Source organism: Carassius gibelio, chromosome B8, assembly GCF_023724105.1.
Source record: "Carassius gibelio isolate Cgi1373 ecotype wild population from Czech Republic chromosome B8, carGib1.2-hapl.c, whole genome shotgun sequence".
NCBI classification, from domain to species: Eukaryota; Metazoa; Chordata; class Actinopteri; order Cypriniformes; family Cyprinidae; genus Carassius; species Carassius gibelio.
This window is the reverse complement of record NC_068403.1, coordinates 29,687,233-29,703,203: the sequence shown is the minus strand read 5'-3', so window position 1 is coordinate 29,703,203 and position 15,971 is coordinate 29,687,233. Positions and strand designations below refer to the sequence as shown.

Genomic DNA, 15,971 nt, shown 5'->3' with positions numbered 1-15,971 from the left:
TCTTTGTTCTCTTTGTATTTTTTTTTCAATATTTTATTTCAAAAGTGTACAAACTGCAGTATGTTTTCTGTAAGGCAATGCTCATTGTGAACATCAACTTTTCATATTTACTATTGCATTATCACAGTTGTTTGTCTGAAAATCTTAAATTATAATACTTATTACAGAACAAAAAGCTGATTCTATGACACAATTGTATTTATTTTCAGATATTTATGAATTGTACTTTTATTCAATTTATTAATTAGCACAGTAATCAGTCTCTTGTAGCCATATTTGTAAACTGTTGTCTATTATCTATACGTACATAAAATATCAATATTATTAAAAAGAAGAAAAAGAAAACTTTACAGTACGTATGCAGCTGTCTATTAAGTGATTTTGATGATTTGTTCAGTCTTTTAATGTAAAATAAATATTTATGTAATCAATTTTTGCATGCTGGACTGAGTGAAACTGGCATGAGCGAGGTGGACGTATGCGTCAAACTCTGTTTTCATCACCTGGGAAAGATGGTGACTATCAGGACTATAAGAACTGTAGATGTTAGTGACGGAGTCAAGCCCACAGAACCACCACACTCCATTGAGTTTTCCTGCAGATGGATCAAATAGAGAAAAAATAAATTAATAACAGAATTATAAACTCTAAGACTATCAAAAACCTGGACAATCCTATAGAAAGCCATCAATGCACAACTGATCCCAATGTTCACCTATGGAGTTACAGAAACTAAATTTAAATAAATACAAAAAAAAAGTATTGTATTGATTCGTTGTAGTAATCAAATATTACTTGATTCATTATTACTCTAAATTAAGGTTCACTTTGTTGTAGATTATTAAATGTCATAATATGGGGCCTGGGAATGGCTATGACAATTTCTTGCAAAAATAATGAAATATTGAATGCAATCGAATGCAAATAATGCATGTTTCAATTTGGACTAAGGCGCAAATAACATGGACCTGCACTGAATTGTTATAGTTGCTGTACCTCTGTTACAGGTGTGCAGCTAAAACTATTTATCAATCCATTCATTCAGCTCAGTTGAACTGATTTGTGTACCTCATGATGGAAGGGGTGGCATGTGTCTGGTCGCCTTCTGTCCTTCTGAAACTTCAGCCGTTCACATTTCAGAGACTCGTTATGTGCAATGAAATTAAGGGAAAAACATGACAAAAGACAGTTGGCAAAACAGAGGAAAACACTGACCACAGAGAGAGTGTCTACAAAAAGAAAGCATTGCTTTAGTCTGCTGTTTGTAGTATCAATGGGAGATAAAATAAAGGGTTACCTAGAATTGTCTAAGAAAATACTTTTTATGAAGGATATACATAATTTCGATGGGGTCTGTGGTGACAGGTCCAAAGTCACTGCAGTCACATGTATTGTCAATGACCACCATGAAAAGATTACTGCTGGGAATCTGCTGAATTACAAATGATCTGGGAAAGAAAAGACAGAAGGGGAGATAGACAATGAGATTCAAATGACTTTTTTTATCTGCAGGAAGAGGTGGCAGTACACTGTGTAGACAGACAAGTGTTCATATACTGGAAATGTACCACACACGTTTGCTTAAATGCACACAAGTTAAACATTTTAAGATTTTTTTGTTTTTGTTTGTTTGTTTAGCATGGTTTTTTCTCTTACTTTGGATAAGTCACCAATGTATATATAATGGCACATTACAGTCAGACTGACCTCAAATCAGTAAGTTGGCTTTTGTTGTGCTGTTTGAATCACAAGCTGTAACTCTGCAAAAACTTGTGTTGCTATTCTTATTTTAGAAAATCCACAGATGCTGTCTACATTTTTTACATAAACTGTACCTTTACAGAAAACTTCCCCTAACCATGACCTAACCTTCTACTAATAGTCTAATAACTTAATTTAGTTGACATGTAGTTGCAAGTTACTTATAGTCAACAGAATTTCAAAAGGGACCATGAAAATAAAGTCTTAGAAAAGCCAAGGTATGTACAGCATTAAATAAATAAAAATAAAACAATAAAATGTAATCGTATGCTTTTGTAATGCATTTAACTAACTACTGCATTGGAATGCATGATTGCTAACAAAGTGGATATGATTCCAACATTAGCTGTTTGAATATGTATAACAATGTTATTAAGACAATGATTGCAAGCTACCTGTTATGATGTAATACACACAACGCCATTTTAAAACTTTCTTTCCTTATCTTGTACATCATTCATACATGCACACAACACTATATCACTCATTATATTCAACTGAGCAATTAATGATGTAAATATACAATGCAAGAAGACAGATGCCCTGCTGCTACATGCAACATGCTGTGCAGCAAATAAAGATGCTCATTTGTAGCAAGGTATGAAAGATGGTGATAATCTATATACAGTACAGTCTGTGTAAATGAATCAAGCGAATAACAATTCTATGTGAGAGAACAGATAAAGGTTGTCTGATATCTTTCAGCTGACCCCAGCTGTCTTATGTATATGTGCTTGCGGATCAATTTTTGTGATTGTTGTGTGTCTGAGTGCTGCATTTACTTTACACAACTTTCACAGTCAATATTTCCCACGGTTTCTTTAATGGTGCGCTCAGACACGAAGGCTGGATATTCTTTGTCACAAGGAACCAACATAGTTTTGCCTCCTCTCTGAGCTAGAGAGAAAAACAGAGAGAGAGAGAGACAATGCTTTAAAATGCTTTTCTGTGGCAAGGCTTAACTGTATCACTTCAGAAAAACAAAAAGACAATTCTTTAAAATGTATGGACAGAAATGAATGCCAGGCATGCACTCCTGTTGAATCTGCTTAACATTTATACATTTAGTTTTTTATGGATTTTTTTTTTTTTTTTTCTCAGAATGCATACAGATGCAATACAGTATCTAGTCATGTGTATGATGCTGTGAATGATCAATTTAATGTTGATTGCTTGAGAGTGGGGAAAAAAGTGAATCGTCCCTTTTGCTTTGAATATGTCCTCTCTCTGTGAGTTTGGTAGTTTTATTTGCATTGAGCTGCATGCTTCAGCCAGCACAATTGTATATTCATAGTGGCCTCACTGCAAAGCACATTTCTGCATACAAGATATTCTATTATGCAATCCAAAAAGTACTTAGTTCACCTCTCTCCATCCGCTGGCATTAGCATGAGTTAGTTCGTCATTTGCTGCTTTCCACAAGAATTCAACTGCAGGCGGTTTAGAGAGGTTGGGCCATAATAAAGGCAAATAAAGCCTTGCCCGCAGTCCTGGCTTCAGTATTAAGTGTTATTTGTGGCTGAGTAGAGTTGCAACCCTAAACTTCACTCTACTTCAGCTGAAATGTAGCACTGCACATGGTGATTGATTAAATTAATGTAGCACATAATATTGCTGTCGGTGCACATTTGAAACCTTGACCTTGTGCCTTGAGCACTAGTTATAGAATATACAGATCTGATGCCTTCAACACATCACACACTCACATTCTCATAAACATACAAACCCTTAGTGGTGAGGTCAGAGTGCCACCAACTGTACAGGTTGAACTCAACCAGAAATCTGTGAAAGCAAATGAATGAGAACAATAATGAAAGCAAGTGCTGAAAAGAGAGAAACAAACAAATAAATAATACACAGATAAAAGAGGCCAAAACAAAGATTGAGAAGTACAGCACTATTATTTCAGTGTGTCCTTATGTGTGCTTCCACACATAAGGACACACTGAAATAATAGTGCTGTACTTCTCAATCTTTGTTTTGGCCTCTTTTATCTGTGTATTATTTATCATGTGACATTGCAAAAAATAAAATAAAATAATATATATATATATATATATATATATATATATATATATATATATATATATATATATATATATTATCATACAAATATTGAAAATAACAGTTTTCCCAAGATAATTATTTCCATTCCATTAAAATATTTGCATTTATTTCAAACAAAGCAAATGTATGTAGTTTTGCTTATCAAGTAGATATATATTTTTTTGGATGTTGAGATATTTTCAACTAAAAGTCAAACATACACCTGCTGTTGTGTGTCCTGATATGTGCATGGAAAATGGAATACACACTTTTCAAAACTCGAAATATCACAGAAACGTTCATGAAATTAGAGACTTACATGACAAACTCAGTCAGAAGCCACCGGACAGCTGCGAATAAAGCACAGTAGGGCTAAAAAAGAAAAGAACAATAACTAATCAATCACTGAGAGCTACACAGTAGTTAAATTATCATGGCAACATTTGGTTAATCATTTGATATGTCCGTTATACATACAACATAAAAATAAACACTTCTACTGTCATTTGCTCACTGACATTCCCAGTTTTTCTTTTAATATTATTTTTTTTTATATTTCAAAAAGGGAACGCAGGGGCCAATTTACTAAATGGGGAAAATTTAGCCCAATTCCAAAACAGCGCTGATGGGTGTAGAAATTTCTGCTAACAACTAACAACTTGTCAGACTCTGTCCCATGTTATGTGTGTTTGATTTCTTTCCTCATCAAGTTCCTCATCTTCCCATTTTCTTGTGCTGTGTATAAATAGTGATTCCAGTATAGAGTTCCTTTGTCAGCTGGTTAAACATCTTTCTGTGTGTCTCTGTGTTTTCCATATCTTTGGATTAAAATTCCATGTTGAAGAAATTTCCAGGGTCCAATCTCCTTGCCTCTGTGTAACATGACAGAACAGCCGACCGAAACAGTAAGCGACACAGCTTTTCCTGAGTTTTTGTTTTGTTGCAAAAGTCTTTGTTGCAAAAGTCAAACATTAATATGGCAAGCCCAATGAACAAATGTGGCAAGCCTTTCGAAGAAGGAAAAAAAAATATTGCTTGGCAAATTATATGTTCAGATATTGTGTTGTTCTGGCATTCCAAATAAATTAATGTGTGGACAAAAATCATCTGCCTCCTACCAAGCGCTCTCTGTTCTCTGTGGTGCCTCCTCCTAACAACAACAATTGCAGCCATTTCAAGGGCAAAATAGTTTAAGACATGCTTTTTTTGGATGTTAAATAATGGCACAAATACCACTATTTTGACGACTGCAAACATTAAGCAATTGCATTGCTTGATTTAGAAATTTTGCATCTGAAAGGGAAACGCCTAAAAATGCATATTCAATAAGGTCAGGTGCAAAAAATAACTGTGTCCATACCGTTTTAGCGCTGGGCATCTTTAAAAGTCCTGACATTTTAACACCAAAAGACGATTTTACACTGGTGCAAGCTGTTAGTAGAAATAGTCACTGGACTCCAAATCAGATTACTGGCACCTGAGTCCACTGCGGAGTGAGATCAGGGCACCATTAGCCAGGGATCTGAACCGGTTCAAGGAACGAGAACGAAAACCGTAATTTTGACAGGAACAGAACCAGAAACTAAATCAAATTTTATAGTTCCGAACAGAATCGAAAATTTAAAATGGCCATTAACCAGTTAATAACGTTATTTTATCGTTCCATTTAACATTTGAAATTTGGTGTCAACCAATCACGAATTCCAGAAGTACGGCATATGCAAATGTGACGCTGAAGCCAACGAGTGAAATGTCGCTCAGCTGTGAACTCATCATAGGTCAGTCTGAATGACAATGCACCGCCCTTAGAGTTTATCTGAGGATAGTGTGAGATGAATTCAACAGATCACACACATCTGCAGTGCTTCTGTGAATGGAGAAAACTGAAAAACGAACCCCTATAGGCTTACATAAAAAGGAATATAGGCATATACACTAAATATATTTCACTTATATATATTGACAGATTGATGAAATGAAATAAAAAATGTGCTAAATTAAATAAAAAAAAAAATTAATTACATTTATGCATTTAGCAGACGCTTTTATCCAAACTTACAGGCTATAAATTTTTACCTATCATGTGTTCCCAGGGACTCGAACCCCCAACATTGCGCTTGATAGTGCAATGCTCTACTAATTGAGCTACAGGAACACAAAAAAAATAAAATAAAAAATTACAGTCCATCGCGACACGTTCCAAGATTTTCAGAAAGGAAAACGAAACAGCAGAGAATAGTTTTCTTTATTTTGCAAAAGCTTTACAGTTTTAATTATTTTGCAAAAGCTGACAGCTTTGAATAAAGTCTTGCTTCTGTATAACCAACCAGCTTTGGTATGACCATCGCGCCGACACAACATCAGTTTGCTATATTGAAGCCTGTTCATTATCAAAACAAAATAATAATAGAAAACAAATAAATAGTTACACTGCTCTGTTCAGCATGAAAGCGCCTCACTGTGCTGATAAGGCTGATGTGAAGGATGCTGTATGCTGATGTGAACACTATATAATAAATCATTTTTTTAGCATCCAGATACATCAGGAATATTGAAACACCTGGATTCGTGCTGAATGAGAGAGGTAGGTATCATCTTCACCATAAATTAATTTGTTTTTGGACTGACGTTTTTATAGCCTTTAAAGGATTAGTTTTGGAGAGAAACTAATAACTGTTTTTAAAATGTATGTTTTAGACTACAGGCATTTTAGCCTTCATTATTTTGGAAAGTAATAGGACCAATAAATGTAATGTGAGCCATGACTTAAGTTTTTTTTTTTCTCTCTCTCTCTTTAAAAACACAATTTTAGGCTATATATTTTTTTTTGTTTGTTTGTTTGTTTGTTTTCTTTTGTTTTTTTGCAGCAAAACATTTTTACATATCTTAAAAATACTTTGATGTCTTTAAAGTGCTGATAGAATTGTTTTTATTTTATTTAATTTATTTATTTATTTATTTTTTAATAGCCTACATTTGGCCAAAATCTAGAAAAGATTATGCTTTGCTTTGACTAACCGCAGCGGGTTATTGACTAACATTACATCTCTATTTTTTCCTTTTCTTTTTAAAGGAAGAAAAAACTGTACTTTATTATTATTATATAACAACTATTGTAGGGAATTACATTTTTTTGGTCTAGCTTCTGGTCTCATTTGCGTCCAGCTATTTTTATATGTACAAAACAGTTCTTTTTGCTGCTTGATATTGACAATTGATATTATTTTAATATGTTATCTTAATTAAGGACACACTGGTTTGTACTGCAAAGAGTTTTAGCGTTTACTGCACATTGTTATTCTCCTCGTTATTTACCTATAGTGGCTAATGAAATGGAAGTCTCACCCATAGGCTTTCTTCTGTATTGAGGAAAAAGGTGGATATCTTAAAATAAGATCTGAAGGTAATATCGCAAGAACAGAGACCCGCGCAAGAATAGTCTGCGCACAGTTGTGAGAGGTAGAGAGTATAATCAGTAGGGGTATAATGATATGCATATTCGTATTGAACCGTTCGGTACGAGGCTTTCGGTTCGGTACGCGGTACGCATTATGTACCAAACAGTTTGTTGGAATAATTAATTATATTTGGAAAATAAATAAAAAATTGTGAAATATAAATGATATGCATTCAACAAGGTAGCCCAATAACCCAAATGACGTAACAGGCAATGCCCCTGACACCCCCGAAGAAGAAAAAAACGCCAGCTTATATGTTTATGTTAGGCTACTCAGTCAGGCGCTCGCTCACTCAGTACGCGCTGAAGGCTCGTTGCAAAATGACCAATGCGTTTAACAGACCAGAAATATAAGATCCTCCAATAACCAACAGGTCTGGTGTTTGGATGCACTTTACCAATCGATCGGGGCATCCAAACAAGCACGGAAATCAAAATGGACTAGTACTGTACTGTGTCGGAATTTCCTGAGCAGTACGATACAATTAACAGGCCTGCACGTTATTAGATAGAAGAACTGTTATAAATAGAACGTATGCACGGGCATTTTTGAAAACTCCACCTACTTTGCCCTACTTTGCTCTTGGCATAGTGCAGCGCAAATCGCGTTGTATCTGAAGGGCAACGCTGAGCCCAGGTGTGAAAGACCCTTTAGCAATTTTCAACGAGCCTTCAGTGTGCACAGAGTGAGCGCATTACTCTGTAGTGGAAAACGCAGGTTTTAAGAAGATGTGTAATTGAGCCCCGTTACAATATTCCGTCACGCGCCCATTTCAGCCAGACCGTAATTCCTGCTTTGTTCCAAAAAACATAAGCCAATTGAGTAAAAACACACTCAATATAAAGAGTTATAGAGTTCCACATAAAAAGTTACATCTTTGTATTTGTTCATAACTACTACAACAATATAAAATTTTCATTTTTTTTGTTTTTGTTTTATACAGTATGCTGCTAAGAAAACACCATAGAAGATGGGTAAAGAATAGCTCCATCATTGTTCAATGTAAAAAAAAAACATGCTTTGTTAGTTTTAATAAACCATTTTTTTTTAAATCAAGGAAATTTATCTGCCAATTTTTTTTTCTTTTTTTTTTTTTTTGCTGTATCTAAAACGTACCGAACCGTACCGAACCGAACCGTGACACCAGTGAATCGTATCGAACCAAACCGTGAATTTTGTGAACCGTTACACCCCTAGTAATCAGATGTGGTTAATTCCTGATGTTCACCTCTTCATGTTTAATAAATCAAGTGTTATGATCTGCCGAGATCTTTGTCAGTGTCCTCTTTCCAACAAAGCCAAGAACCCATGAGCTAGCGCACGGTAAGAACTGTAAAGCCTGCATATAGAAACAACGCATGTTACGTTATTATTAGGCTAATTATAGGCAAAGAATATTGTTTAAAAAAGATAATGTTATTAACTTGTATTTCTTCCACCCGAACCAGTTCGGAACAGTAATAATATCAGAGGAACGCATGAACAGAAACATTAAAATATCGATTCTGCTCGGAGTGAACTGATGGAATTTTATTTTTCGTTTTCAAGCCCTGCCTTTAGCCAACTTAAGCTGTTTCAGTTGGCTGGCTTCCTCCACAAACTAAGCCCTGATTCTTCTTTCTTGTTTTTGGAGCGTAGCTTTCACCACATTAATACATGCCCTAAAGCATGCCAGGAGATCTAGTCCTATGATGCGTGTCTGAGGAATTCTTTCTGCAGGACCTCACAGGACCCCTGGGCAGAGGAGTTACATGGTCAATCCTGTGTTGATGAGCTTGGAAGGGCTGCACAGGACGTATAAGCCTTGAGTCTGATGTGTCAGTGCACAACTGTCTTTTCGGTGATATTAGAGAGTGACAATTCTTTCTTCTTGCTAGCCTTCTTTAGAATTTAGAGGCATTCATGAGCCACGTTCCCCGTCCCTGTCTACAGCAGTAGAACCTCCTCCACATCACAGCAGAATTAATCAAATAGTCACAAGTCTCTCAACACCTTGCGTTTTCATAAAATGTTTTTTTTTTTTTCTGGCTGAATAGCAGAAATTATAACAAATAAAATAGTTATTAGAAATATAACAGTGATCAAGAAGCAGTAGTTCTTGCATAAACTAGTGCACTGATAAACTATAAACTAGGAGTTCTCTTTCAAGTCAATAGTCTTTTAACGGTTATAAGTGTTCACAAGTTCCTACACAGAACTGAGAAACATGTCTCAAACATGTCCATTGAGAACTGACAATCTACTGATACTATGAGGATGTACAGTATGTATCAAGGACTTCAAAGAGCGGGCATAATAAGAAATGATGTTTTAGTGTTCTGCTTTTGCAGAAATACTGAAGAAACCACAGAAAAATAGTGGATCAGAAGAAACTAGAATGAGAAACATCACAGATGTAATGGCTATGTATGGTACTCACGTGCAAAAGTGTGTGTGCTGTATCACTGGTCTGCGCATACACCCTACAGATTGCCCGATAGTCATACAGATTCACCCTGAATAAAAAAATAATAAAAAAAATCACATTGTTCATTCTGCTAGTATTTTTAGCAATGCATTTTATCCAGGATTATTATTTTGTAATAATAGAAAAAAGAGTAATAATACTGTGGCAGATGAAAATGTAAATGACCAACAATGACATTTGCCTCATAAAATGTACTACTTATTAATAGGTTGTAAGGTAAATGTTAAGATTAGACATTTTTCAGCAGGATTAAGGGATCTAAAATATTGTCATGCACAAAAAGGCATTAATATGGGCTTTATAAGTACTAATAAACAACCAATATGCTAGCAATACACATAATAAGCACCTAGTTAATAGCTAGAATCCTTCCCTAAAGTTTCACCGATATATTATACCATATGAACACATAAACCTGTGCATACATAATTATTAGGCACGTTGATATAATGATTTATAATTACATACTAGTAACAACTATTGATTTTGTATTAAACATTTATAAGTGATATATAATTGTCCATGAAGGCTGGAAGTGAAAAACTCATTCAGGCATTACACACACACACACACACACACACACACACAACACACACACACACACACACACACACACACACACACACACACACACACACACACACACACGCACACGCACACACACACACACACACACATACACACACTATTGAAAAAACGCTATTCAGTTGTGCAGAATTATTAAGCATGTTTTCTTTCACTGATAAAATGAGCCAAAAAAGAGGTTTAACTCTGACTGAGATCAAAGATTATTAAATACTCATGAGTTATTTTCTTCTTTTTTTACATCACAGCAATGAGAGGGAGTCGTGTGTGTTTGTGTGTAAGGCCCTGAGCTGGCCTTCTCTTCCATCACATTTAATTAGATGAAGATAATTATAGTCATTGCTTGCAGCTCTTTCTGTACCTCAACCAGTGATGTATGCAGAAGACTCATTTCACATCCATGAGTACATATGAGAGAAAATTCATCATCAACATCATCATCATCTTCATCTTTCTCTCTTTTCTCTTGAGCAATCCAAATGATATTGAAATCCAAAGAAGCTGTTTTCAGAAATCTTATATGAATAAATATATGTCCTGAGCTTAAACAGCATTCACTAATTCTGAATGTTTGCCCTGCAGAACGAAGCCCCAAATCACACAATGCTCTACCTTTATTTTTGAGTCTAAAACGTAAAAAACATGTAAGAAGCATCATAATATACTTTTGCAGAAATGTCACCACAGCCAGATATTTCCAATGAGCCTGGGTTGAGAATATCCTTGTTTTAAATCAATTCCATCATAATTTTATTCACAGTAAATTAATGAATGAACAAATAATACTGTCAGGAAATAATAGAAACCAGAGATTGTCAGTTTGCAGGATTCATGGTATTGAATCGTATAAAAGTTTTTGAATCTGTGGTAACATTTTATAAGGACTTTCATTAATAAAACTTGAACTAAAATTACAGTATATGATGCTTAACAGACCATTAGTTAATATATTTCAAAAAGCTACAAGCATGAGCCAATGTGTGACAATTTGTGACAAATGCAAATGACAAAAATATTTAACGGTCAATACATATATGATTATGTACTTTATAAAAAAATATATACATGATTTTAAAAGATAACTTGTTGATGTCTTATTTATTAATGTGCATTTGAATACTTAAATGTCACTAAAACTGTGGTTTAAACTGAATAAAAAATATTTTATTAATTTATATTTATATTAACCTGGACAGCTATATGTACTAGGGAATAGTATAAATCATATTTACAATCTCATTTACAGCTCAAGTGACTGAGATTAGATAAGTGGTCAAGGGTCACTATTTAATATTCAATAAGTACAGTATGGGATATATTTTTGCTCATTATGTCTTTCTATAATGATGCATTTTCTCTTCCTCCAACTTGTTTTAACACACCAATTGACAAATTTGTAATCTGTTCATCCTCAAGAGAAACAATCTAATGTATTTAGTCTCATTCAGCATTGACATACCTCTTAAAAGAACCCATTGAGACAAGTTTGTTCATCACAGCTCCCTCAGCCTCTCCAAAGAACACACCAGTCTGAAAGAGAAGTACAGGCTTCAACTGAGATCAACTATGATACTAAAAATAAAAATCTAGCAAAGTATATTTTATTCATTTTATCCACACGCACACATGCATATCTTAGTGAAAGTGAAGTGAATGAAGCTTACTGAATGAAAATCATGTATTGATTATATATTTATTAAGTATTTATGAATAGTCAGGTAAGTAGTTGAACTGGATAATACTTCAGATAATCGTCCCTCACCAAAGACAGATCCTCGGCCACAATAATGAATCCATTGTTGTCAATGAGGTAACAGCTGATTTCCTGCATTGGGTGGGGCAACAGAAAAGTGGTACAGGTGGTAAATAAAAAAAAAAAAAAAAAAAAAAAAAATTTGTGTACTGCAAATAGTGAAAGAGTAAAAAGAGTAAATGTATACACTCACATCATTGTCACAGCTGATGGAACACTTCCCGTCAAGTGCTGCACACTATCAGATGCAAAATAAGAAGACTATTAGAGGCAGCAAACAATATCATGATAAAATACATATTATCCACATTCATCCATTAGCTGCAGTAACTGCAACCAAATGCTTTATTTAGTTCTTGACCTCCTCTTCTCACTCCCCTGCATTAAAAACTAAAACATGGTTAACCTTGTACATCACCATTAGGATGCTGATTAACTAGCAACCCCACTGAGAATTACGACTAATGAAGATGTAACCCGTTTTGGGTCTGTGCCTCACCCAAAGCAATTGTTTGGCCTTGGAAGAATGGGTATACTGTATCTGTACATTTCAAATAAATGACTGTGACTGTACTTGTATCCACTTTATTATCCTGTGGATGATAAGAATCTAAATAAAAATATTGTGGCTGTTCAAAGAGTGACAAGCACATTGTTTTACCATGCTCAGGGTTCTAATGTCCATGCAGTGAGGATAGGTCATTCTTGATGAGTGTCCAGCAGCACTGTGGTGGGTTTTAGCCCACTCCTTCTCACAGAACTGCTTCAGCTCAGTGACATTTATAGGCTTTCAAGCATGAACTTCAAATTTCAGTTGAGCTTGGTCTTTAACTTGGCCATTCCAAAACTTATTATTTTTTTTTTTTAACAACCATTATGAGGTTGACTTGGTTGTATGTTTTGATCATTGTCATTCTGCTTGACCCAACCATGCTTCAGCTACAGAACTGCTAATATGAAGTTCTTATCATGAGATGCAGTTTTGGGGTTTTACCAGACATAACAAAACTTAAGTGCAATGAGTGCAAGCACATCAATACTTGAAAATTTGATAGACTGTAACATTATGGTGATGGTTCTGGGTAATGTCTCTTAAAAAGCCAGTAGGCAATAAAGAAAATATAGATTTTCTTTAATGAAATTTAAAACTTCCTGGTGAAGCTGAATCACACAAAACATTCATCTAAACAAACACAAAATGAAACACTGACAACTTGGGCAGAACTGTAGGGTGATATCCCCGTTTACTTCTCCTGGACCTACTTACCCCACTACTCGGGTTAGTTGTAACTCGGTGAGTTGGGTTGTAACATTATTGTAAAAAATTAAAATATGCTCACATTTTATGCATTCACGTGTGTGTGTGTGTGTGTGTGTGCGTGTGTGTGCGTGTGTGAGTGTGTGTGTGTGTGTGTGTGTGTGTTTTGATTACCTGTCTGCTGGCAGTCCAGAACTTCCTCTGGAAGAACTCTAGTTTCATCTGAATACCCACAGCTGATGAAATATCAAAACAAATCATAGAAGGATGTCAGTGAACCTTTGATTCTCTTTTGCTCAAACAAAATTCAATTGATAAATGGAGAGTTCCTTTCTTGGTTATGATTGGTTGAACCACGTTGTAAAATACTCTATAAACACACCTAACTTCAGTACATCAGTATTAACGCCTCACTGCTGAGTCCGGTCAATATCGCTGAAGAATTGCACTGCTTGATGGAGGGATTATTATTTGCTATCAATACAAATGATTTTATGGTTGCTGCTATGTTGCAGTAATTACTATATGTACTGTAGTAAGCATTTTATGAAAGATCACTGACTTTAAAACAGCTGAATCCAGAACTAAGATTAGAAAGTGATTTCTAATAGCGTACTTCCGCGGGTCCTGTGCCAGCCTTGGCAGATGCCGCTGAGATGAATGGGAATGTCAACAGATAGCTTTCTCTAGACAACAGCTGAGCCTGGTGGGCCACGCAAACAGAGCCATGTTTTAAGAGCTAGTGCCACTTTAAATCAGCCTACCAATGGATAACTTATAAGTTGCAAGTTATACTATGTTTCTCTGTACATGAGAATTAGAAAAGTAAATAAATAAGTGTGTGAATAGGGTAATGACTTTCGAAACTAGAGAAGTTATCAGCACAGATCCATTTGACCAGCTATAAACTTGTCATGCAAAGACCAGGGAGAAGTTCTCAGTTGTACAAGAACATTGTCTCTGCATACTTTCCAAAGGATTTTAATATTTTGGGAACTGGCCAACTAAGTGGCTTATCATAGGGCACAGCTATTTATAGAGATTTACAGAGATGAAAGCAAGCTTTGCAAAAAAAAAAATATATATACTTTCAGTTAAATTAGTTTAGTTTTATTTATAGTTGTTTACACTTTTAGTAAAAGGAACACAACTATGTTTATTCTAAATCCTGGTCATTTTGATATGTAATGACTTGTCATCAGGCATTATTTCGCAAAATCAAAATGTTTGGCAAAAGAACACTCCTTTTAAATCATTTGCTGTAAATCACTTCAGTTCAGCACGATTTCTGTTCTGAAAATTTTATTCAAACTAGAGGATCAAAAAAGGGGTAAAAAATACCCTTTCAAATAAACATTTCAAAATTATGACTTCTTTTTATGTAAAACTCTTACCAACACTGTAACTGGACCTCAGGTACCATTAGAAATAACTAAATAAGCAAGTGGTGCATCTGTTGTAAAATGGGCAATCATCCCGTTCAAAATACGAATATAAGACAGATTCACCACAAGGTCAGAACAGTCGCATGAAAATGTGCACACACACACACACACACACACCAATTTCCACTTGCACAACTAATGCAAATGTCAATGTTACACTAATAGCACAAATGATCTCAGATCTGCCTACAGAGTAATATCTAAAAATAAATGGGAGCTCACATCAGTCCTATCAAGTGTAGATTTCTGAATGTTGCCAGAAACTGACAGATAATATAATACAAATGGGACAGAAATGTTATGGAACAGTCAGTTTGGTAAAAATGGGAGAGACTACTACAAATAATCTTCTCACTGCAACTTACAGAACATTAAAATGGCACATCAGTAAAGGCCTAAAAAGCTTTGCTTTTAGCATTGGATAACATTAAAAAAGCTAAGGAATGACAAACAGACAAACAAAATAAAATCATAGCACCAAGTGAGTGAAGAGCACTGGGAGCGCACTGGTTTATGACTGGATCCTAAGATGAGGAACCCTTAGCTAAAACTGATTAGAAACACTGCTAAGACCAGGCTATACAGAGCAACATGACAACAAACGACATCGCTGACACAATGACAGAAGTTCAGTTCAAATAAAAAAGAAAAAAAACCTGACCAGTTATCAGCTAACTCAATTTAGGAAAGTAATAAGAAGAAAGTCTCTTCTGAGAAAAAAAAAAATTCATGTGAAAAATCCTGAGATCTTTTAGAAGAGAAGTGCTGTAGTTTGCCTTTCTGTGATGTTCTGTGCTTGTCCAAACTGGTTAATGCGGACCGGTGTCTGTTTGGTTCTAGTTATCTGCTGGACCAGCATTGTCTTTTGTGGTTGAATCCCTGGTTAACCTACTTAAAGAATATCTGGGATACCGTCATGTGGTGATGAGCATGTTGGAGAACTCAACATGTAGCGTTCAGCATAATGACACTACATTTTTAGGACCAGAGCATTCAGCGAAAATGACTCCAGACTTAAATTAACATCATAGTAAATAACTGTAGTCTGTTCTTCAGTCTAAACAGTGAGTGAACATGAACGTACCCAAAACACTAAAGAGTGTGAATGCTTGTTAAGGAAAGTGCACACAGCCTAACATTTGGAAATGCAAAGGAGGTCAGTGCTTTCTGAAGGCAGTGTGCATGTGAGCAACACCGC

General features: G+C 35.2%; 1 protein-coding gene across 1 annotated transcript in view; it reads right to left on the bottom strand.

Moving 5' to 3' along the window:
• Window positions 1–15,971, bottom strand: part of cacna2d3a (calcium channel, voltage-dependent, alpha 2/delta subunit 3a) — a 164,227-nt gene continuing 148,256 nt past the window's right edge. Inside the window, exons 27-37 of the mRNA XM_052562888.1 lie at window positions 13,503–13,564; window positions 12,264–12,308; window positions 12,080–12,142; window positions 11,777–11,847; window positions 9,685–9,760; window positions 4,127–4,179; window positions 3,488–3,543; window positions 2,544–2,658; window positions 1,331–1,448; window positions 1,069–1,146; window positions 1–595 (exon numbers count right to left, since the gene is read on the bottom strand). Coding sequence (XP_052418848.1) covers window positions 500–595; window positions 1,069–1,146; window positions 1,331–1,448; window positions 2,544–2,658; window positions 3,488–3,543; window positions 4,127–4,179; window positions 9,685–9,760; window positions 11,777–11,847; window positions 12,080–12,142; window positions 12,264–12,308; window positions 13,503–13,564 — 833 coding nt within the window. The 3' untranslated portion in view covers window positions 1–499. The remainder of the gene's footprint in view (window positions 596–1,068; window positions 1,147–1,330; window positions 1,449–2,543; window positions 2,659–3,487; window positions 3,544–4,126; window positions 4,180–9,684; window positions 9,761–11,776; window positions 11,848–12,079; window positions 12,143–12,263; window positions 12,309–13,502; window positions 13,565–15,971) is intronic.